General features: G+C 42.3%; 1 protein-coding gene across 3 annotated transcripts in view; it reads left to right on the forward strand.

Moving 5' to 3' along the window:
• The window catches only part of NDEL1 (nudE neurodevelopment protein 1 like 1), a 35,403-nt gene extending 10,857 nt beyond the window's left edge, over positions 1 to 24,546 (forward strand). The window contains exons 4-10 of one of the 3 annotated variants that reach the window (XM_081219277.1): positions 1,026 to 1,174; positions 3,119 to 3,255; positions 6,307 to 6,480; positions 10,744 to 10,835; positions 16,025 to 16,176; positions 19,813 to 19,847; positions 23,296 to 24,546. In XM_081219277.1, coding sequence (XP_081075403.1) covers positions 1,026 to 1,174; positions 3,119 to 3,255; positions 6,307 to 6,480; positions 10,744 to 10,835; positions 16,025 to 16,176; positions 19,813 to 19,847; positions 23,296 to 23,303 — 747 coding nt within the window. In that variant the 3' untranslated portion in view covers positions 23,304 to 24,546. Of the gene's footprint in view, positions 1 to 1,025; positions 1,175 to 3,118; positions 3,256 to 6,306; positions 6,481 to 10,743; positions 10,836 to 16,024; positions 16,177 to 19,812; positions 19,890 to 23,295 lie in introns of all 3 variants that reach the window. The other 2 variants (XM_081219276.1, XM_081219275.1) reach the window with 2 other exon arrangements.
• The last annotated feature ends 512 nt before the right edge of the window (positions 24,547 to 25,058 follow it).

Consider the following 25,058-nt stretch of genomic DNA (forward strand, 5'->3'; position numbering starts at 1 on the left):
ACATAAAAATGTAAAAAGGCCTAGAATTTTTGACAAAAACTGTTTGCTTTCTTGGAACCAAGGGAAAGGTGGTTTAGAGTTCAGGAGTTCACTTGGAAACTGTAGCTGTCAGTTTTTTAGCTGTAATGTTCCTAGCTATGATATTATGTTGTAGTTCCTATAATTTTCAAAAGCTGCCTGATTATTTGTTTTGACAGAGTACCTCATTGTGTGGCACTTTAAAATTATATTTGTATGAAATACACATTTATTTCATTATGGTGCGTAGTCCCTTTAGTTTTGGAGTTTAGTTTTAAAAAATTCCCTTCTAACAAGGAATTTTCAGGAGTGAAAGATTAACCCCTTTTTGCTGCTCTTCCTCACATGCCTAAGCCAGATGCTTGGGGTGTTCCTGTGTCTGGGCAGTGGGGTAGATTTGGGGAAGGTGAGGTATAGGGAATTTGAACTCTTGTCAGTCACCTTCTTTGTACTTACCCTGGGCTGCATTCAGCCTAAGAACCTGGAGGTTCCCCCACCAAGATTGAGGTTTTTAAGGCAACGGTTTCACTATTTTACCTCTTTTCAGAGAGATCATTATTAGATTTCTTTGAGAGGAGAATGATTGACTAATTTTATATGAGTTAAGGCACTTGGAATGAATGTGTCATTGTTTTTTTTTTTTTTTTGCGGTACGCGGGCCTCTCACTGCTGTGGCCTCTCCCGTTGCGGAGCACAGGCTCCGGACGCGCAGGCTCAGCGGCCACGGCCCACGGGCCCCGCCGCTCCATGGCATGTGGGATCCTCCCGGACCGGGGCACGAACCCGCGTCCCCTGCATTGGCAGGCGGACTCTCAACCACTGCGCCACTAGGGAAGCCCTATTGTTTTTAAATAGTGTAAAAAGGAGAGAGGGGTACCATCAACTCAGATTGTGGGTGAATCTCTTGGATCCCACCCGCCCCCGTCCCACCCCTTACTTGGGTTACATCCTTTATTAAAACTATATGTTAATGACACATGCTTTCCTTCCTATACCCACACCTTCAGGAGAAACTGGAGCATCAGTATGCACAGAGCTACAAGCAGGTCTCAGTATTAGAAGATGATCTAAGTCAGACCCGGGCCATTAAGGAGCAGCTACATAAGTACGTGAGGGAGCTGGAGCAGGCCAACGACGACCTGGAGCGGGCGAAGCGGTACGTGAGCGGTGTGCCTTCTGTTGCAGTGACCGAAGGTGGCAGTCAGTGATTAGAATTTGGTTTTAGGCTAACCCTATCACCTAGATCTAAGTTCTAGAACATTTCCTTTTGGTATTTCATGTCACCTGTAACTCGTCACATTGAAACTTACCAAAATCCTGATCTCCCCAGATAATGCCCTTCCAGGCTTTTCTTTCTGTTTTTCCTTTTTCCTTCTTCTTTCAGGTACCATTGTTGATCCTGTTGGTTTTTCTTTAAAACATGTCTCATTCATTCCTCCATCTTCCCTGTATGTTCTCAGTACTACCACACTTCTTGAAGGTCCTCACATCTTATATCTGAATCCTGCAGTTAATTCCTAGCTGATCTGTCTTTAAATTTTCACTGCTTTTTATTCTCTTCTGTTTTAATACTGACCAATGAATTATCTCAAAATAATGCTTTTATTATGATTTTGCTGAACAGCCTATAGTGGCTTGCCATTACTTTGCCAAGATTGCATATATCTATAATTAGTTGTTTCTTAACCATTCCAAACTTAATTGCTATTACTTTACAATTATTGTCTGATATTCCTTTCCTTAGTATCTGAGTGACACTTAAATGCTTGGCATGATGCTAGAGTTGAGGATACATAGATAAGCTAGCCACTGCCCTTGGGCGTGACAGGGACAATCCACGTGGTAAACACTGGTACGAGGAATGTACAGACTGCTCCAGGGCATAGAGAAGGGCACAGGTAAAGTACTCTGTGGTAATTGGGGAAGCTGAGTCTGCAAGGAGGAGTAGATGTTAACCGGTGAAGAGAGAGATGCGAAGGCAGAGAGGCAGGAAAGTGCATGAGGTATTAATACTTCACTTTGACTGAAGTGTGTAAAGACAGTATGGCTGAACAAGATGAGACTGGAAGATGTTTGGGGCCAGGTTGTGGAGAACCTTGTGCTCGGCTATGTTTGAAAGTCATTCTGTAGGCAAAGAGGTGCTCCTTAAGAATTTTTAAACAAAGGAGTATTATCAGATTGTGATTTGGGAAGATAATACTGAGGAATTGAAAGTAGGGAGGAGGAGATGTGAAGGCCACTGAGGAGTAATCCAGGTGATGGATGAAGAATTAAGCCAAGGGCAGAAGGTTGGAGGAGAGCAAATGGAATCCAGAGGCATTTGGACAGTTGACAGGAGGTGGTAAAATTGGACACGGCATTGAGCAGCGGTCCCCAAGCTTTTTGGCACCAGGGACCGGTTTCGTGGAAGGCAGTTGTTCCACAGACAGGGACGGGGGGTGGGTGGGGGTGGAGTGGGGGTGGTGTTCAGGCGGTAATGCGAGTGATGGGGAGCGGCAGATGGAGCTTCGCTCACTCACGTCACTCACCTCCTGCTGGGGACCCGTGGCACTGAGAGTTCTAACTTGAGGTTAGGAAAATTGATTTCTGTAGCACATAGTGGGTAGAGGGCATGTAGCAGGTACCTGTCAATGTTTGCTTAATAAATAAGATGAGAAACGCAGGAAGAAGAAAAGCTTGGTAGGAAGAAAGTAAATAGAGTAGGACCTGGGACCGCATTTTAAACTAATTCTTAGTTAATTCTTAACATACTCTAAAACTATTGAAAAGTTTTCTTCCTGAAAATATGTAAACTTCATTGACTTATGTTTAAGGTCCAATGGGGAGATATAAATTGTATGATAAGTAGGCTTCCTTTAAGAAACTTGAAGGAATTTAGATGGGAATTTAAGACAAAAGAATACATCGAATGGCCCCAAATGATAGTAGAGACACTAAATGCACCAGAGGTCAGAAGGGGGCGAGGTCATTCTCTTTTAACTGGGCCAGGCTTTCTAGGTCAGGAAATGGCATGAGATAAACTGACAGTTTCCTTTTGTAGTAGCTATTTGCACGTTATTTATTTAATTCATGGACTCTAATTTTTTTTTTTTTTTTTTAGGGCAACAATAGTTTCGCTGGAGGACTTTGAACAAAGGCTAAATCAAGCCATTGAACGAAATGCATTTTTAGAAAGTGAACTTGATGAAAAGGAATCTTTGCTGGTCTCTGTACAGAGGTTAAAGGATGAAGCAAGAGGTAAAATTTATACTTAAAGAATATTTATTACCTTACTGTCCCGGAGCCAGAGTGCTAAGCTAGCTTCAGGATCAACTTTTTAAAGCTACACATTTATATGCTTTTGTCAAACACTATGCTAAGTACTTTTAGTCTGTTTATTCAGTATCTACATCATCAACTCTAGGAGGTAGGAATTATTATCCCCATTTTATAGGTCAGAAAACTGAGGCACAGAGAGTTTGTGTTGTCAGTAGGGATTCAAACCTTGGTCTGTTTCCCAAAGCCTTAACCATTACCACTGCATATATACTGCTTGGTTTGTTTGGATTTTTTCCTTTTTGCTTGTCCTAATTAATTTTGTCATGCACATATTAGCATTACATATGTGTACATATTGCTGTATACATATTATACATATAGAGAATATATACTTTCTTTTAAAATTCTCCTTCCTTTCCTCTTTTTTTCTTTCATGTTAGAATGCAGAATATTGTAAAGAAGAAACTAAAAGTCTCTGTCAATCCCTTTATCTTGAGAGAGCGCACTAAGAGTTTGGTGTGTTTCTTTCCACTCTTCCCTGTGACTATACATAAACATACCTGTATATTTTTTCCTTTATATAATTGGAACCACGTTATATATACAAATATATTTTTTCTATTCTCCTTTAATATAGTGAATGTAATCCATTCCATTAAAAAAATCTTGTGAAACAGGTTTTTAAAAATATATAATCTATTATATATGATTTTTTTTGATGGGTCGTTTATTATTGGTGGTTAATTTTTTGCTGTAAATAGTGTCCTTGTACATAATATTGGGGAGTATCTTTGATTTTCTTAGATTCTTAGGAGTGGCAAAGGATATAAGTATCTTTAATGGTTGTAACGATGCTGCTAAATTACTTTTTAGAAAGTTGATAACTTTACACTCTGGCAGTGACTGAGTGTCCTTCTCACAATGTTTACTAGTATTGTGAATAAAATAAAATAATATGGGGCTTCCCTGGTGGCGCAGTGGTTGAGAGTCCGCCTGCCGATGCAGGGGACACGGGTTCCTGCCCCGGTCCGGGAAGATCCCACATGCTGAGGAGCGGCTGGGCCCGTGAGCCATGGCCGCTGGGCCTGCGCGTCCGGAGCCTGTGCTCCGTAACGGGAGAGGCCACAACAGTGAGAGGCCTGCGTACCGCAAAAAAAAAAAAAATAATAATAATAATTTAAAAATTATTTAAAATTATTTAAAAATCTATTTGAAAGTTGAAAATTGATATCACATTGTTTTTAATTTGTAGTTCTTTGGTTACTACTTGTGAAAACTTTTTGCTAATGTTTATTGGCTCTTCTAAAAATAGGTTTTTCATGACTTTTCCTTTTTTGGGGGAGGGTTTATTCATCTGAAGAACTCCTCATAATTTATATAATGTATAAAATATTAACTCTATCCTATTTATTTTTAAGTTTACAATTCTGGTTAAAACACGTAACATAAAATTTACCATCTTACCCATTTCTAAGGGTACAGTTCAGTAATGTTAAACTATGTTCACATTGTTTTTTAGCTCTCTAGAACTTTTTCATGTTGCAGAATTGAAGCTCTTTGCCTATTGAACAACAAATTCCCATCTCTCCCTTCCCCAGTCCCTGGCAACTGCAGTTTTACTTTCTCTCTCTCTTTAAAAAAATAAATAAATTATTTATTTATTTTTATTTTTGCCTGCCTTGGATCTTCGTTGCTGTGCACGGGCTTTCTCTGTAGTTGCGGCGAGAGGTGGCTACTCTTCCATGTGGTGCACAGGCTTCTTATTGCGGTGGCTTCTCGTTGTGGAGCATGGGCTCTAGGTGCGCGGGCTTCAGTAGTTGTGTCATGCAGGCTGAGTAGTTGTGGCTCACGGGCTCTAGAGCACAGGCTCAGTAGTTGTGGCGCACGGGCTCTAGAGCACAGGCTCAGTAGTTGTGGCGCACGGGCTTAGTTGCTCCGCGGCATGTGGGATCTTCCTGGGCCAGGGCTTGAACCTGTGTCCCCTGCATTGGCAGGCAGATTCTTAACCACTGTGCCACCAGGGAAGCCCTGCAGTTCTACTTACTGTTGTTAGGTATGACTACAGTAGTCCGCCCTTATCTGAGGTTTAGGTTTCCATGGTTTCAGTAACCCATGGTCAGCTGCAGTCTGAAAATATTAAGTGGAGAATTCCAGAAATCAACAATTCATAAGTTTTAAATTGTGTGCTCTTCTGAGTAGCAGGATGAAATTTTGCACCATCACGCTCAGTGGATGTAAATCATCCACTGAGGGTCTTAGAACATATGTTCCTCAGATAAGGGAGGGACTACTACACTCTAGATACCTCATATAAGTGAAATCATACAGTATTTATCTTTTTGTGACTGGCTTATTTCACTTATCATGTGTCCATCATGAACATGGATGTGCAAATATCTCAGTGTCTTCCTTTGAATTCTTTTTGATATATACCCAGGAGTATGGTAACTTTGTATCTTTTTTTTTTAATATAAGCAAGTATTCTGTAGGTCAGTTGCATAACTGGAAAAGAAAACATTAATTTTGGGTTAAAAATTTAATATTTCAAAACAAGAAAACAATTTGCAACTATTTTGACTACTTCCTTTCTAAAACAAAGTATTTCATAGGATAGTTAGTAAAAAAAAGCCAACCCATTTAAAATGACAAAAATGCACTTCATTGATTTTGTAATAATCCCCAAACTACATCATCATTTCAAAATAAATGCAAATGAGTTGGTAAAGAATATTTATTTTTGTGTCATATGTTCACTGTGAGTTCTACTTTGGACTCTGCCCTATTTCTTTTTTCATATAGGCATAAATAATTGTTCTGTTAAGTTTATAGCATTTTTAAAGTCTAAATGATCATGTAGACAGTAGGGTTGTTGTCATTTTTATTCCCCTGGAAATAAAAATTGTTAAATAGGAAATTCATTTTTGAGAAGTAGTAATTTAGGAAGAGTGTCTTTATGCCATTTCAGATGCGACTTTGCTTGATGTATTTGCTTCCTCTAGTGAATATTACTACTTTTGCAACATTTTACAGATTTAAGACAAGAACTAGCTGTTCGGGAGAGACAACAGGAAGTAACTAGAAAGTCGGCTCCCAGTTCTCCAACTCTAGACTGTGAAAAGATGGATTCTGCTGTCCAAGCATCACTTTCTTTGCCAGCTACTCCTGTTGGCAAAGGAACAGAGAACAGTTTTCCTTCACCAAAAGGTTTGTAGTGTCTTTTCTTTTTTTTCTTCTTTTTTTTTTTGTGGTACGCGGGCCTCTCACTGTTGTGGCCTCTCCCGTTGCAGAGCACAGGCTCCGGATGCGCAGGCTCAGTGGCCATGGCTCACCGGCCTAGCCGCTCCGCGGGATCTTCCCGGACCGGGGCACGAACCCGTGTCCCCTGCATTGGCAGGCGGACTCTCAACCACTGCGCCACCAGGGAAGCCCGTGTCTTTTCTTTTTGAACCTGTGGTGGATTATCCACTTACGAGGCTTTGCTGGTGAAGCAGGGGTTGCTAAGGTTTAAGCAATCATTTTAATTTTTTTTTTTTTTGGCCATGCTGCGTGGCATGTTGGATCTTAGTTCCTCAACCAGGGATCGAACCCATGCTGCCTGCACTGGAAGCACGGAGTCTTAACCACTGGACCACCGGGGAACTCCCTAAGCAATCATTTTAGTTTAAAAGTTGGTTAAATCTAGCACTGTGTGAAGCAGAAGGCATTGTTCTCCTAGGCCAACTCATTAGTAGGAAACAGTGAGATGAGGGCTACATTTAAGACAAGAGCAGCTTAATAAGTTGAAATTTTAATAAAGATTTTTAAGGGAAGTTTATTTTTTGACTATAGCAGTAATATATGTTCATGTAGAAAAATTTAAAAACGAGAAATAAATCCATCTGCAATCTTAGGGCTCAAAGTCAACTCTTATTAACACTTGGAATTTTTTTCTATTGTGTGTGGTTTTTTGTGTTTGTGCCACCTTGTTACACACAAGTTTTGGGATCGTATTTTTTTTTTAATTAATCTTTATTTGAGTATAGTTGCTTTACGGTGTTGTGTTTGGGATTGTATTTAAATGCAGTTTTATTTCTTTTGCCACTTGACATATCATGGGAGACTAGAAGGCTTTATACACAGAAAGTACAGAGACTCACTGAGTTACCATTCAGACTTGTCTAAGATTGGCTTGGGTGGACATGTCCATTCTATAACATGCCTCAGCTGCCATTTTCATAGGTGATGTTCAGAGTAACTGATGAATAGTACAGAAAGAATATGCCTTTTGCCATCAGTCAGGGTGTTTTTTTAAATCCAGGTAAGCTGAAAAACGATTTAGTAGCCACTAGATAGAATGTTAAGAATGGAACCCTGAAGCTCTCAGTTGAGATTAATTTAGTTTTTGCAGCTTGGAGATCATAGTTCAGCTACTTCCACACCCGCCCTGTACTTCTCCCCCAATGGAAGCTTTCTTCACACTTTTTTTAAAAAAATATAGGACTTTATCTTTCAGAGTGATACGAGAAGGTTTCTGTCTGGGTGGTTAGTGCACTCCACATTTGTGCTGCCCAATACAGTAGCTATTCCAATGTGACTATTTAAATTTTAAATTTTTATTGATTTAAATGAATTAAAATTTAAAATTGAGTTTCTAATTGCATTGGCCACATTTCAAGTGCTCAGTCGCCCTTGAATAGATAATTCACCCTATTTTTGTCTTTTTATGAGGTGAGGTAAGGTATGTGAAAATTCTATATAGTTACGTTATTGATTGTACTGGTATGTGCTGACTCTGCTGCTGAGAATACAGAGCAGGCAGTATATGGATTACAGCAATCATCAGAAGCTCTCGTTTTTTTCGGAATGGCTGCTTGTGTATTTGAGGACCTTAGAATTACTAGCATTTGAGATTTAACAAAGCTTTGCTTTTATGTTACTAATTAGAATTATGCAGATAAATTCTGACAATTCTTTAGTCGAGCATTAATCAGAATAGTCTGGAGCCTCAGGGGGGTGTTAGTAGGACATAGAGCTGGCTCTGGCACAGTTACGATAATGTCAACCCTGAGGCAGTGATATTTGTCCAGACAGACACGTTTTTGCTTGGAACTGATAGCATGGGCTTTCACTGGCCTAAGAGCTGCCGTTTCATGACAAAGTCTGCACAGACCCAGTGAGAAGCCAGAGGTTAGAGAAATTAGTGGCAAGATCGAAGAGCTGATCTCTACGAAGTGGTCTAGCTCTAATTGTGTTTTATTGATAAAATGCCTGTTTCCAAAAAGCATTCAAGACAACTTACCATAAAAGTACAGATTTAATAATACCTAAAATATAAAATTCGAGGGGAATAGGGAAAAACAAGATCCAGAAATTCCTGCCAAGAGAAGTATAGCAGTTTATTTGTATCACATTGAGCACCTGCTATATGTCATGTATTACTCAGGGTGCGGGGAGGATAGTGGTCTAATAAGACTAAGTTGCTACCTTCAATGCGATTATATTCTAGAGGACAAGGATAGTAGCAGCAGCAGCAACAAAAGCATTTTACCTGCTGATTACAACTCTGTAGAAAGCAGATAAAAATAATAGTAACATTTATTGAGCACTTACTATGTGCTCTGCATTTAAAAAATTTATTAATGAATTTTGGGACTTCCCTGGCAGTCCAGTGGTTAGGACTCTGCACTTCCACTGCAGGGGGTGTGGGTTCAGTCCCTGGTCAGGGAACTAAGACCCTGCCTGCTGCGAGGCACGGCCAAAAAACAAAATTTATTGATGAATTTAAACTTAACAACTTTATGATTTAAGTGCTATTATTAGCCCCCTTTCACATTTGGTTACTTAAGGTCACACAGTTAATGGCAGAGATGGATGTGTATCTAGCAGTTTAGCTCCAGAGCTCTTAACTGCCATGCTTTAATATCTCAAAAATAAATTGAAGAAATGTGCATGACTGAAAACCTTTGCTGAGGGGCATGAAAGAAGATGTGAATAAATATCATGTTAAATACCATGATTCAGAATAGGAAGACTTAATTTAGTTGCAATATCCATTTTCCCCAAATCAATCAATAGTTTAAATTTCTAATAAAAATCCTAATAGGATTTTTAAAGTTGTGAAGTTGATTTTAAAGTTACTCTGGGGCTTCCCTGGTGGTGCAGTGGTTAAGAATCTGCCTGCCAATGCAGGGGACACGGGTTCGAGCCCTGGTCCGGGAAGATCCCACATGCCACGGAGCAACTAAGCCTGTGTGCCACAACTACTGAGCCTGCGCTCTAGAGCCCGCGAGCCACAACTACTGAGCCTGCACGGCTAGAGCCCGTGCTCCGCAACAAGAGAAGCCACCGCAATGAGAAGCCTGTGCATTGCAACGAATAGTAGCCCCCGCTCACTGCACTAGAGAAAAGCCCACGCGCAGCAACGAAGATCCAGTGCAGCCAAACATAAAATAAAAATTAAAAATAAAACTTTATTTTTAATAAAGTTACTCTGGAAGAGTAAATGTGCAAGAATAGTCAATAAAAGTTTGAAATAGGTTAGTAACAAGAAGAGGCTTTGCCCTTTAGGAAATATATTTTAACACTATAATAACTAAAGCAGCATATTTGTGGTAGAATAGACAAATAATTTAATGGAACTTGAAATGTATAGAGAATTCAGTGTGTGGTTTTAGTGCCGTTTCAGATGAGATAAGTCTTTTTCACTAAATGGTATTACGACAATTAGATATCCGTTTAGATATCCATTTGGAGGGGAAAAATTTAGATATTTGATGAGTTTACTAATCTAAGTGGTAAAAAGTTTTTTAGAAAAACATTAGGAGAAAATGTGGGGAACAGTTTTATTATGTTGCAGTGAGGAAGCCCAAGGCTCCCCCTGCAAACCACAAAGTTTAAGAGATAAATGTCACACTGGGAAGTACAACATACATAGGAGAAAAGGTGAATATCTATAGTGTGTAGTGCCCTTGCAAGTTGATTAAAGACAACCCAGTAGAAAAAAGTGCAGAGATTAAACAGATGACTTCCAGAAAAAAAGATTCAAATGACTCTTTGATTAGGGAAACAAAAATTAAAACAAAGTGACTATCAAATTGGCAGGAAAAAAAGATGTCTAATACTATTGAGGGCATTACCATTCAGACTGCTGATATTGGCACAGCCTAGAGAACATTTTGGCAGGATATTAAGGTGAAAATGTGGGCATATCCTCTGACTCAGCAGTTCTACTTTTAGGAAGCTCTTCTCCAGAAATACTTGTCTAGATGTTTTAAGGGTATATGTCCTTTTAGCATTGTTTATAATGATGAAAAATTGGATATAATCTAAACATCCAATGGAGATATTTGTGGTATCTCCACTTTATACTTTATCCACAGTTTGGAATACTATATTGATTTTTCATCGAGCGTATACTGCTTTGTAACATCAGAACCCAAATGTAAAGGGAACTGCAAGAGTAATCACTCACCTTTTATCTTTCTCTAGCTATACCAAACGGCTTTGGTACCAGTCCACTGACTCCTTCAGCTAGGATATCGGCACTAAACATCGTGGGGGACCTCTTACGGAAAGTAGGGGTAAGCCTTTAATTATTTATCACTAGGTGTTTCAGCTGCCAAGGTAATGAATTATTTCTTAATTTGCAGTGAGGGAAGAAAAAAGGATACCTTCCTGTGGTAAAGTCTGTAATTAAGCTGAGAAGCAAGAGCATCCAGTGACCAGCTGAGACTGTGAACACCTCCAGGGCTCAGCCTTGCCAGTGCCTCTGTAGAGGGTCCCTGCGCTTAGCTCTCAGGTTCCCACTGGGCCTTCTTCATGTTCCCCATGGCTGTTACTAATCACTAAAACATCGTGATTCCTCCTGCTTCCTCTAAGGCTGTGTGTCTTATACCGCCCTCTGATCCTTTTCTTTGCTCTGCCTGCTGTTCTCCTGGTCATCCCCGGGCTTTTTCTTCATAAGACTTCCGCATTGGCTCGTGACATGAATTTCTGCTCTTAGTCATACACGTCTTACTGCTGCTTGGCCCCCTCAACCCCAGTGCTGTCTCCTTGGCTCTAACCTTGTATTCCAGAACATTTCGGCTTTTGGAATATTAAACTTGGTTTTGTGCTTATTCAGTTTTTTACTCTGTGTCATACCTACTCTTTGACTTTATCGAGAACAGTACTCTTGTTTTGATTTTTCGGTTATCTCTTGCTTTCACTTTGCTCCTACTCATCTGTGATCCACGGATCGCTTACTCTGCCACTGTTGACTCATGGGCTCTTTGGCCATGGAGGAGACCTGCAGCCTGGATCAGTCAAGGAACTGGATTTCTTTCCTGCATCCAGATCACAGGAAACAGTTATATGACCTTGTGGATTTTTAAACCACTATAAAGTTAGCATTTCTAGCATTAGTCAGTTTTCTTTCCTGTTTCCCTCAGTGACTTTTATTTCTCTTTTCAATAATCTACCCCTGAAACTTCCCACTATCCACTGCCCATTCACTTATTTATGTTTTGTGTGTGACTCTTTCTGAAAAAAGCAGAAATTGCATTATACTTTACATAAAGAAGAAATGGGAGGCCAAGATAGAAGGTCCTGTTGTTACTTTTTCTGGCTTATAAAATTATTGTCTGACCATCAGATTAACTCTAAATCTGCATTTTAAAGTTACTATAAAAAGTAATGTGGGGCTTCCCTGGTGGCGCAGTGGTTGAGAGTCCGCCTGCCGATGCAGGCACGGGTTCGTGCCCTGGTCCGGGAAGATCCCACATGCCGCAGACCGGCTGGGCCCGTGAGCCATGGCCGCTGAGCCTGCGCGTCCGGAGCCTGTGCTCCGCAACGGGAGAGGCCCCAACAGTGAGAGGCCCGCGTACCGGAAAAAAAAAAAAAAAGTAATGTGCACAAATCATTTATACAGTACATAGAGTAATCTTCCCTTACTCCTAACATAATTTCTTTAACCTAGCTGTCGTAAGAGTTACGTTGTAATAGTTTAACCTATTTGTTGTAACCTATAACTTGAAGTAATGTGCTTGCTTTTCAGTATCTTAACTTTAAGCAAAAAGATGAGGAATTTAACTTACATCCTCCTATTTTTTTATTTTTTGTTCTTCTGTTGGTTATTTTTATAACTTTAAATAACATGCTCAAACCTATGTTTCTGAATTTATTAGACTGTATCTCACCTCTCTGTTGTGTGTGTGTGCCTCTGTCCCTTCTTGAGCTCTCCATTGGTTGGTTCTGAAAATTAGCCTACAGCACCTAAAATATTATGCCTACATGTATATTATTTACTGAATAATCATAGAGGAGGAGCTGGGCTCTAGGGCTGTTTTACTTGTGCTGCTCAACAGGTGTTTCAAACATTTTGTTCTTTACCTATTATTTACTCAAAACCATATTAGGTTTTTTCATATTTGTATCACAGTTGAAATGTATGTCTTTTTCTTAACATTTTTTTTAATTGGCCATCTTTTTAAAATTTTCACTGCAAAACAATTTTTACAAGATTACAATAAAATAAATAAAAAGAAAAAAGCTAAAATCCTGTCATTTCGACAAATTCAACTATTTTTATTTTCTAAAATTACATTCAGGGCTTCCCTGGTGGTGCAGTGGTTGAGAGTCCGCCTGCTGATGCAGGGAACACGGTTTCATGCCCCAGTCCGGGAAGGTCCCACATGCCGCAGAGCGGCTAGGCCCGTGAGCCACGGCCACTGGGCCTGCACGTCCAGAGCCTGCGTGTCCAGAGCCTGTGCTCCGCAACGGGAGAGGCCACAACAGTGAGAGGCCCGCGTACCGCAAAAAAAAAAAAAAAAAAATTACATTCAGCCTTTGTATGCATATATAATTTGTGTATCATTGGATATTTTTGTTATCATGAGTCTTAGCATTTCTGATTACCATTGTTTTCTTGTGGAGGGAAGAAACATACACTTTCTTTCTATATCTTGTACCTTCCGGCTTCTTGTTTACTGAGTGCTCTGATATGCTTCTAGGGCTGCTGCACTGCTGTCAGCCTTGAATTTCTCTTCATTATACTCTTGGGTTAGTTCTGCCTGTTCTTGGACCCCATGTTGTCATCTTTGTTCCCTGTTTTGCTTTAGTACCTTAAGTAATTTATTTAGAAATGGTGCACGAAAGTTGAACTTAGAGTCCTTGCATTGTTTACACGTTCAGCTGACAGTTTGTCCTTTAAGGTGTCGTTAGAGTTTTTGATCTGCTGTTATCCTCCAGCCCCTGCGTACTTTTATGAACATTTCATTTTCTGCTTTTTCACACTACTTTGTCCACTGACTTCACCTGGAAGCCCCATTCCCACTTTGCATCCTCTTCCACTGAGAAATCAAGGCCATCTATTTAAACTTTGTTTTCCTCTCTTAACCTCCTTTGAGTACTCTCCTATTCTTACCTCTGTGGCTGCTCTTCCTTTTTATCTCAGGGGTAAAAGTGTCACATTCCTCCCATGGTTAATTTTGTCCCTCTGTGCTTTGGATCTCATTCCTTCCAGCCTTCTCATCTTTATGTCTCCTGTATCTTCAGACTTTTACTATATGTTTTGATATTTATATGCAATATTTATGTATAATGTATTACATATATATACTTTATATCTACTATTTATACTTTATATCTAATATTTATATATTACATATTATACACTTTTTAAACCTTAACAGCAAACATAAAAGCAGCCATTCTTTCCTTTTACCCTTCGTCTCTCTTTAGCTGTCATTCTGTTTCTCTTTTCCCTTGCCAGCCAAGTTTCTGAAAGCGTGTCTCCATTTATTGTTAGCATGTTTGATGGCATACACACTCCCCAGATAGCCTCGCCTGGGCTCTGTTTCCTGCTCACTCCACTCAGATTGCTCACTGATGATCTCAGTGCTGTCCAATCCAAGGGATGCTGTTCTGTCCTCAGTTTACCTGAAACATTCAACACTGACTTATTTTTTTGCAATGGCCTTCTTTCCTCTGCTTTTCTGATGCTGTGTCACTGTGTCACGTCTGCTTGCCTTCCTGCCCATTCCTGTTTGTCATCTTGTTGGGTCTTCATCTGCCCACCCTTCCGGTGTTGATGTTGCTCAGAGTTCTGTCTTTACCTTTCTGATCTTCTTCACAACCACAGTTTCATCTCCTACTTGGTGTGGATATGGTCTAAATCTTGATTTCTAGGCCACTGTTTTTGAGTGCCAGACCCAGTGCTTGCATTAGGCTGTCTCACCGACACCTCAAACACACGTTGTACCTGTTATATGATAGATTCTCAGCAAATATCAGAACAAATAAATGAGTGTCTTGAGTATAGGAAATTAGTGGCTCTCAATTTTTATTGTGTATGTGTCTATTTAATAAGATGCTGAAAAAATGCTTATTCAGAGCTTGTCCTACAAGGTCACTACCTCTCTTCCTTCTTTCGTTGTTATTTTACTAGGTCATGGTACTTTCGTTTTAAGAAAGGAGAAGAGAAGTTTCAGTCTGTTTTTGTTTCTCTGTCTTAATAGCTGTTGTTGAAATTATGGGGGGAGGATTCTCAGAGTGGGATATGTTATCTGTGGATTTAATTTTTTTAAATTTATTTTATGCATTTATTTTTGGCTGTGGGTCTTCGTTGCTGCGTGTGGGCTTTCTCTAGTTGCGGTGACGGGGGCTACTCTTCATTGCAGTGCGCAGGCTTCTCATTGTGGTGCATGGGCTTCTCATTGCAGTGGCTTCTCTTTTTGTGGAGCACGGACTCTAGGCACATGGGCTTCAGTAGTTGTGGCACGTGGGCTCAGTAGTTGTGGTGCACGGGCTCAGTTGCTCCGCGGCATGTGGGATCTTCCCTGACTGGGGCTCAAACCCACGTCCCCTGCATTGGCAGGCGGATTCTTAACCACTGTGCCACCAGGGAAGTCCCTGTGGGTTTAATTTATCTATGTATTCCACATTCCTTAGTGTCATGGATAATAGGATTGGACTATTTTTTGTCTTTTTTTTTTGGGGGGGAGAGGGGTATGATTTGGTAAAGTGTTTGCGGGAAAGGGGGAGTTGGTGATATTTGTGAGCGATGGAAATTGATGAGAAACTTCTGTTCTCTTCACGTCATCTGTTGGTTTGTAGAGCCTGGCACTGACCAGGTGTTGTGGTGACAGGTGCTAAGCAGGCACTCAGTTTAGAGGTAAATGCTAATGGGCTGGTGTCATTTTCAGGTGAATTATTTAATTATAGACGAAGGGTATTAGACGAAGGGTATTAGACGTTTTACAGTGTGCTCTCAGAAGTAGAATAACATTTAACTTCATGTGAGGTGTTGTAAATGAACTTATCCAGTCTGATACAGTAGAAACGACTAACCTGAAGCCCTAAAGAAAGGATTGGCTGCTTTAAAAAATTTTCAAGTGATGTTTTTGCATTCTTTAAAATGCTTGCTCCCAAAACACACACACGCACACACCCAACTAGCAAACTAACAGTCCACAGCTTAGAAAGAAACAGTGGATAGGGCCAAGAGACCTGGGATCCATCTCTGTATACTGTGACACATTTTTCTTAGTTGTAAGGTGAGGATTATATCTGTATCCCTCAGTAACACTGAGAGAAGTGTATATTCTGAGTTTATTAGAAAGGGAGTCAGCATAAATATTCCCTCTTTCTATTAGGTGATTGATATGGCTTAAACAGCCAACATTATCAACTGAGAGAAGATTTGAGTCTTGAAATAGAAATGGTTTGAAATGCAAATTTTTATGTGCAGCTACTGTTTTGACAACCAAATCATTCCTTCTTCCTTTTGTAGGCTTTAGAATCCAAATTAGCAGCTTGCAGGAATTTTGCAAAGGACCAAGCATCACGAAAATCCTATACTTCAGGTAATGTTAACTGTGGGGTGATGAATAGCAACGGCACGAAGTTCTCTCGATCAGGGCACACGTCTTTCTTCGACAAAGGGTAAGTCTTGGAAATTCTAAACGTTAATTTTTTGGGTAGTGAAGTTGCCCATTATTAAGTGAGCATGTTGAACTTTGAAAAGATGAACTCAGTTTGATAAACCTACCTGAAGCGTTATCATTGAGATCTTAGGGGACATGAAGTCTGTCGTCTTCTAGTCCCCATGGAGTCTGTTGCCCTGGGAACCCTGACTCTGAAGCTTCTGTCCTGGGAAGCAGACTCTTGAAAGGCAGCTGTGTTAGGCTCTGGGGATTAAAGATGACTATGATACGGTCCTTGTGCTCAAGGTGCTTGCAGGCTAGTAGACCTTCTTGGCAAATATTTGTTATGAGTAGAAGAGAACATGATGATGATCATGTATGTGTGAACTCTTCAACAAACCTTCCGTCTGAAGATTTTAGAAAAATATAAAACCACTGGATCAAGTACAATTTAGGAGATACAAGTTTTGTATGATGTGAAGATGTTTTTTGGGGAATTGAGAATTAAAAAAAATTGTTGTAAGATTAAAGCAGTGGTACATCCTTAATACAAAAAATATGTCAGTTGGTACAGAATATATAAAGTAAAAAGTGTTTTCCATTTTCACACTGTTTTTGCATCCTTATAGTTATTCCTAGGCATGTAAAATCATATTTTTATGCATCTGCTATACACTTTTAAAAACTTATGGGCTACTTTATTTTATTTAATTAATTAATTTATTTATTTTTGGCTGTGTTGGGTCTTCATTGCTGCGTGCGGGCTTTCTCTAGTTGCAGCGAGCGGGGGCTACTCTTTGTTGTGGTGCGCGGGCTTCTCACTGCGGTGGCTTCTCTTGTTGAAGAGCATGGGCTCTAGGTGTGTGGGCTTCAGTAGTTGTGGCATGCAGGCTCAGTAGTTGTGGCTCGCGGGCTCTAGAGCGCAGGCTCAGTAGTTGTGGCGCATGGGCTTAGTTGCCCGCAGCACGTGGGATCTTCCCGGACCAGGTCTCGAACCCATGTCCCCCGCATTGGCAGGCGGATTCTTAACCACTGCGCCACCAGCGAAGCCCAGCAGACGGATTCTTAACCACTGTGCCACCAGGGAAGTCCCTGGGATACTTTAAATACTGCTCTGCAATATGCCTGTGGTGACTTACATTGCCAGTATCTTTCCGTGTCAGTGCATATTGTTCTACTCAATTAAAAAAAAAAAACCCAACAAAATGCTGCATGGGTGTACTCTTATACGGGTGTGCCTTAGTCTAGGTAACTGGTTAGGACCTATGGTCTGAGATGCTGACTGTGTGACTTAAGGTAGCTGGTAGTGGAGCAACAACTGAGGCACCAGTGGTCCCTTGCCACTGTCTCTGCTTTGAGTCATAGAGGCAGCTTGTCCTTGTTCTGTGAAAGCAATATAGAAATTTTCACAACTTCTTAAAGGAACTTGTATTTTCTGCTTTCCTCAGTGACGGTGGCACATTTGTGGAGGCCCTGATTTGATACATAGTCCACTCTAAAGAGCTTTTTGTTCATCCTTGTGGAGTGGAGTGTTCTGGTTTTTCTCTCTCCCTTAAGAGAATTCTACCTTGAAGTATATGTATTTCATTAAGGAGCACATTCTAAAATAATATGTAAATCAGGGCTTTCTTTATACGCATTTCATTAAAAGCACATTCTAAAGTATCAACATATAAATCAGAACTTTATTCTAACCGTTGGGGCTCCTCAGTGGTGGTAAGAATAAAATTAATATTCCTCACGTTTAGGAGTTCCAGGCAACCTTGAGGAGTGTCATTTTTATACTATAATGATAAGTGGAATAAGTAGGTAGATATTTTTACATTAGAGATGGCGTTTCCCCAAAACAGTACAGGGAGGTTATGGGGGAGTCTTCATGAGTGTTGGAAGTCATGCCTAATTGTTTTTCCTGCAACTTATAATTCCCTCCAATAGAGTAGTTATTTGTCTATCTGGAATCATATTTCTCATGGGCCTTGGGAATCTTTTTTTTTTTTTTTTTTTTTTTTTGCGGTACGCGGGCCTCTCACTGTTGTGGCCTCTCCCATTGCGGAGCACAGGCCCTGGACGCGCAGGCTCAGCAGCCATGGCTCACAGGCCCAGCCACTCCGCGGCACGTGGGATCTTCCCGGACCGGGGCTCGAACCCGTGTCCCCTGCATTGGCAGGCGGACTCTCAACCACTGCGCCACCAGGGAAGCCCCCTTGGGAATGTTATGATGTGAGAACAGGCAAACCATAAATGGATTGGTCGGGCAGATGCCTTTGCGATAAAAAGTCCTTAGAACAGTCACGATGAAGGAGGGATAACATTATCAGTTCCGCCTCACTGCTCTGTCTTCCTTAGAGCCTGGCTTCTACTTGACCCCTGATGCAGAGCAACAGGGCAGTGATTTCCCAGAGAGGAACCCAGTCTTAGGTAGATGGCGGAGGATTCAGTGTAACCTGGAATGAGGAGGGCGCCCTGGGCACTGTGACGGAGACCCTGTCCCTTGAGGAGCATCCTAGGTGTAGGTATAGGCTTTATGTCCTGAACTGAATCTGGAAATATGCTTCTCAGTAGAACTAGTTACAGATAATGTTTAGTTTTGGTTTAAATAGAACAAATTTTTAATTGTATTCTTTCTCTTAAGAATGAAATACGGTTTTGTGGATTGGCTTTTTCTCAAGTGTTTAGTTTATATGGTAAATGGATTGTATATGCACACTCAAATATTAACCTATTATTGCTCGAGTTACGTTTGTATTTGCCATCTTCCTGAGGATAACTCTTGTGTGGGTTTTGCTGTGTTCTTACTTCCTTGCTGCTTTGCTTTGATTCTGGCTTCCTTTTGGCCTGCCTGGCTTTTTACCTCTGGCCTTCCTTCCTGCTCACCTGGTGACTAGATAAAAACCATGATGGAATATACCTGCTGCAAAAGGAAGGGGTAAATAGCCCCACTCCCAGCTCCATTAGTAGACCTGGCTGGTTAAAAGCATAAATGGGAGTTCTTGTAGAAGTGTAGCTTGTAGTTTCAGCATGAGAAGAAGCTTTCTCCATTGAAAACAAGCCTTTGGCTCTAAAACTTGCCTGCTGCCTCTCACTCCTAAGGTGTCTGTCTGTAGCACTGTTACTGTTTGGGAGAGTTTGCCGAAGTTGTTTGCATGTGCGTGCACGTATTGAATGTACGTGTATACACTGTGTGCTCCTGCTTCCCTCAGAATCTTGAGATGAAGCAGCGCCTTACCACGTAAACATAAAGCCTTATTGTTATGTATTGCTTTACGGGATTTGAAAATATTTTGTAAGTTCTGGTTAGTTGAGGGCTTCTTGGAGTCAGGATTTTATCTAGTCTGTGATCACTTCAGTCCCTAAAATGCGGGTTGCTGGGCCTACTTCCCTGTTGTTGCTGTTTCCTCCAACCACTACCAGCCGTTCATATCACTCATCCAAAAGGACACCAGTTCACGTGCAGTGCAGTCACTTGAGTTCTCTCAAAAATGTTCTTTTTTTATCCATAGCTTTTATTTAGCTTCTTACGTATCACTTGTCCTAATTTTGTAAGCCAGTCTGATTTCTTTTGGGTTGGGTGTAGGTGAACGTAGACTAATTTTAGGGCATGGTGTGAAAATAGTATTTGTATTACTGTTTAATATTTTTTCCTTTCTTTTACTAGGCAAGAAAAAGTCATATTTCCCACGTTGTTCATGGGTAACTGAACTTGTTTGCTGTGCTCTTTCATTCTTAATCATGGTGTGTGGTGGAAGACAAGTTAACATTAACAAACTGGTTTTACTAACTGCATGGGGCTGACTGCTTTAACCAACTTCCAGCCCATGAGTGAGCTTTCAAGTTCCTGTTTGATTTGACTGTGCACCATTATTATTGGTTCAGCTGTGCAAAACAAAAACAAGTTAGCTGTAGTGGTCCTGGGGTGGTTGTGAAGTGCTCTGATGGTTCCTGTTACAGGTGGGAGTGTGGTAGAGATGACGCCAGCCGTCTGGGGGGCGGGGGTTGGGGGCCACTGCCAGGCCCTGGGACCCGCATTTGACTGCCTCCACGGGCCTGGGGTGCTTCCTGTTACCCAGTGTCTTCTGTTTTCTCAAAGCAGCACTAATGATATTGGATCCTTGCTGTGTGGGGACTCTTCTCTGTGCTCACGCTTGTGTTCCCTCAGGACACTGGAATGGTAGATGGGGACATGTATAAGGGCTGCCTTCCTTTTGAGGAATGTAAATTTCAGTTTGCAGAGCCTGGGCCGAGGACTGGTGCTGTGCTGAGCTTCCATTTATCCATATAACTGGAAGACTGGGGTCTGGAGTGTGTCTGCCTGCTCTCCTGAATTAGCTCTAGCCCAGTCTCTTCCTTTTCTTTCCTGCCCTCTCAGGTGTACCTGTCCTTGCTTTGACAGATTTAGTCCCCATGCTTTATCTATATTGTGTTAAGTTTATTATCCTCCTCACCAGCTTCTAAACATGCGTTGGTTCTTTTCCCTCTTTCACTTCTTCTGTTGCCATTTACAGCTGACCTTAGTTCTTTGTCTTAGCTGGATTCTCTATTTTTCAGACTCTTAAACTAGATTTTTGTGGTATGATCAGGAAATTTTATAGCTTCTGGAACCTTTTTTACATAGATGATTCCCAGATCTGTATCTCCATCCCTGCCCATTCTTTCTGCATTCAGTCCTGTGTTGTCCACTGGGACATTGCCCTTCGGCTCTTTTGCTGCTCCCTAAAACCAAATGTGGTGAGTATGGAGGTGTTTCTTTTCCTGGAAACCTTTCCTCATTGCACAGTTTACGGTTCCCTCAAGGGACCTCACCAGACTGATAATTCTGCCTCTAGGTTCAGCTTTCTCCTTTCTCCTGGTCTTTTAGCTACTAATTCTTGACTCAAAGAGAGGTGGTAGGTAAGACCCTGGTGGATTGTTATTCTCTCTCTCTCCCATCGAACTTTCAAATCCAGAATTCCCTTTTCTGTCCACACAGAGAAGCTACTTTATCTAGTTTCTTGTTTTCCCTTTATATTTTGGATTGCACTGCTTATTTTTCCCATTAGAGCAACCTGCAGTGGGAGCATCAACGTGCTTGCTCACTGGAGCCTGTCAGGTGTCCCTGGGCCAGGAGGAAACTGAGGAAGAATAAGGGCCTGGGCATCTGGAGGCAGGTTGTGGGCCCAGCTCCCCATTGACAAGCTCACAGGGTGCACTCAGGTGAATGGCTGGACCTTCTCCTGCTTTTGTTTCCTTGGCAGTATAACAATGGGGATGAACTTAACATTCCTTAAAGGTCCATTCCTGAAAATGCAGGAATCTCAGTCCTGACCCTCCATGTGGAGCCATCCTCACGTTTGCTGCTTTTGCACGCCCTGTGGAACAGGTGCCAGGTTCTTCTCGGCACCCAGCAGTGCTCCCTTTCTGCCGAGTTTTGGGGACTGTCTGTAGCCCTGCCTGCTGCCATGCTCTGTGCAGCTGGGAATCTGATGTTCACACGTGTAAAGCTGAAGCTGTTTGTGAGGGTTGCCTAGTTAGTTCTCCTTGAGGTTCTAGGAGAGGCAGGCATCAGGGCTCTGGGACCAGGCAGACAAATGACAGACAAATGGCTTATTATGTGAGGGCTGCAATGGCATATAGGATGGCATACAGGCCAAGAGCAACAGAAGGGGCTCTGTCCCCAGAAGAGGCAAAGGCATACAGCCTTGGAGGATGGAGAGGGATGATTTAAAGTTTTCAAATGTGATGAAGCTCAAATATCAGACCTCCCCAGCCCAAAGAGAAAAGAGAAAATCTTGATTGTGCATCACTGAGGTGGAAAAATGGACAACAGGGGGAGATTGCACTGGTCAGAGCCTCTTCTGTTGCTCTTGGCCTGTGTGGGTAGCCTGATTTCCAACTCAAAATCTATATGCAGGTTAGTTTCTTCAGATGTTAACTGTTTTTCAAAGTAGTCAAGGGTCATTAGTCAAGTCTCTTTTCATGCCTGTTTCTCCAGGAGGTTGCCCTCACCTCTTCAGTGTATGAAACCATCATCTTGCTCTTGGTGGGGAATATGTGTCTGTGTTTTGTTTTTTTAAGAGAACCTCTGTCCATGAGTCTGTATTCAACTCCCTGGGCCCCTCTGATGAGTAGGCCAGTGGGGACAGTGGTGGGCACGTGTGGGGCAGTCCGGCCCCTTGCACTTGGCGGCATCTCCCAGGTTGTGAGTGGGACACATTTTCCTAGGAAGTTTGTCAGTATGGAAGGGCTGCAGTGGTGTCCTGAGAGGTGCTGCAGGCCTTGCACTCACTCCCTCATTGCTTCCTGAGGCTGTGCTGCTGGGCGCTGGGGCTGGGGCGGGGCTGGGTCCTGGCTGCAGGCGCTTGTACTGGGCGGGGCTGGTGTCTCACAAGGTGGCAGAGAAGCCAACCCATCTGGCTTTGCTTGCTGAACAATTTAAAAGAGTTATTTTTCTACCCCTTATTTAAGATGTTCCTGTACATTGTAGGAGATCTGGAAAACAACAGAAAAGTATAAAGTAGTAAATAAAATTTACCCACAACTCAGAGGGAAGAAGAGTAACTATTGTTACATTTTCCTTCTGTAGTATATGTGGGAGTGTGTGTGTGTGTGTCCACACATTCTAGATTTAGCTCTGGATGGTAATGTCTAGCTGTATAAGGGGCTGTAGTCCAGAATATATACTACTCACTTTTTTGCCTTCATATTATGGAGCATATCCAGTTTGGTAACCTGATGCTTTTTCCACCTAGCGTTAATTACATTCGGAATATTTTCCGTGCTGTTAAGAACTCTGGAATGTGTTTTTAATGGCTGTATGATATTTCATTGTTGGTTTGTACCCTTATTTATTTAGGTAGTTCCCTACTGGTAGACGTTTAACCTGCTCTGTTGGGCAATCAGTCAGGGCTGTGGCTGCCACAGCCAGTGTGATGAAGTTGCCGAGAAGGGAGCAGTAGTCTCATCACCCCCAGGACCACGGGCTTCTCAAGTCTCTCACCAGCTCATGCTCTCTAGGCAGCTCTCTCCCCTGGGCCATCAGGATTCTGCTCTAGGCCGGGAAGAGGAATCGTTGTAGAGAGCAAATGAATTTCGCTGTGTGTCGAGTGATTTTAAATGACAGTCTCTTTTTCTCTTCCCTTCTCTGCTCTGGCCACCCCCACAGGGCAGTAAACGGCTTTGACCCGGCTTCTCCTCCTCCCGGTCTGGGTTCCTCGCGCCCGTCGTCGGCACCGGGTATGCTGCCTCTCAGTGTGTGAGAGCCCGGCCTCCAGGTCGGGGCTCCCGCCCTCCGGCAACAACCCAGGACACCCACGCCTCACCCCTCGGTGCCCGGGCCCAGCTCGTGCCCCTCCGTCTGCCTCCCCACAGCTGGCAGAGGGCAGGCTGCATGCAGTGGCGGCTGCTGGGCCCTGCCCAGCCCCAGGACTCTGCGCGACATCAATACTGGCTGTTTTCTCTTCTCGCCGTAGTGCCGTTGGTTTCACATGATTGCACTTTTGTGGGTCACAAGGTGATACATACACGTATTACTTGGTCACTGGATGCGGAAGTACCCATTCATCACACCTGCCTCATAGCCCCCTCCCTGCTGTACTGATAGGATTTAGTTATGTTTAGGACATTGCAGATCTTCTAGAGGTTCTCCCCCAAATCAGGTCGACGTGCGCTCTCCTCCTGAGCTTCCACCCAGGCATCTCCAGTGCTCATGGATCATGTGTCCCCCACCTCCACCCCCCACGGTTTGGGCCTGTTGCTGGCAAAGAGTCAGGAAGGTCACTGAATTAGGGAACATTTTCTGCACCTTCTGGTTTTACTTTAGCAGTTATCATTCCATAGACTACCCTCCCAGAGCAGCAAAATGCCTGTCTGAGCCCAGGTGGCAGGAGCTTCTGGGACCTGGGCACGCGCAGGGCTGTGCCCCTGCCGTCTCCTCCTCCTCCATGTGCCTGAGACTCGGGGCAGGGGGTGGTGGCAACCTCCTCGCCAGCTCTCTGGTCCTTCAGTTAAATGACACCTTCAGAGTGTTTTTGTTTTGTTTTCAGAGGGCCTGTCCAGTTGTGTTAGGAAGGGTTGAGTGGCCTGATTCCAGGGGCCGGCTGGTGCCAGCTCCTGGGGGCAGACTGACCATAAGTGGTTGTCCCTGTGCATCCTTTGATTACTCTCATGCTGCATTTACTGTTTACATTTGTTTTATTGTACATAGGTTTGTAAACATTATTGCCTAAGATATTTGTATATAACTTGGGCTTTGTAGCTTTTATTTATTCAGAACTCATATGGCATGTTAAAGACTTATGATGGTGTCCTACCCTGGGCAGCTGTGTAGGATCATCATGTGGTTAAAAAAAAATACTCCCCCTCAAAAAAATCTTTTAATGTGGAAACAATAAATTTCACAGAAAAAAAAGAAAAAGGATTGAGGTTGCTTTATTGGGTTTCTGCTATCCTGGGAGAGAGGAGCTGGAGTTGCAAAGCCAGGTTCAAATGTCACTTCTGCTGTGACATGGGACACGGGGATGGACAGCAGCTGTGGAATAAGGCAAAGAAAATTCAGGCGGCCTCAGGATGTGTGAACAGGCATTCTCATGCTGATTGTTTTTTACTTATTTTTTTAAAAATTGAAGTATAGTTGATGTCCAATTTTACACAAGTTACAGGTATACAATATAGCGATTCACAGTTTTTAAAGGTTATATCCCATTAATAGTTACTACAGAGTACCGGCTGTGTTCCCTGTGTTGTACAATACATCCTTGTGGCTTATGTATTCCTCATGCTGATTCTTGGTGCTGGTTTCTGCTCTTAGCTGTGATTTCCAGGAGCAGCCTGAGAATAGCCCTGGCCCCATGTGGAAATCTGGGAGGAAGGACCTGCACTTTGAGGGAGGCAGCTTGCTAAGTCTTGGAGTAACCGCGATGGATCCAG

The sequence above is a fragment of the Mesoplodon bidens genome (genome assembly GCF_964165515.1).
Source record: "Mesoplodon bidens genome assembly, chromosome: 19".
Taxonomy (NCBI): Eukaryota; Metazoa; Chordata; class Mammalia; order Artiodactyla; family Ziphiidae; genus Mesoplodon; species Mesoplodon bidens.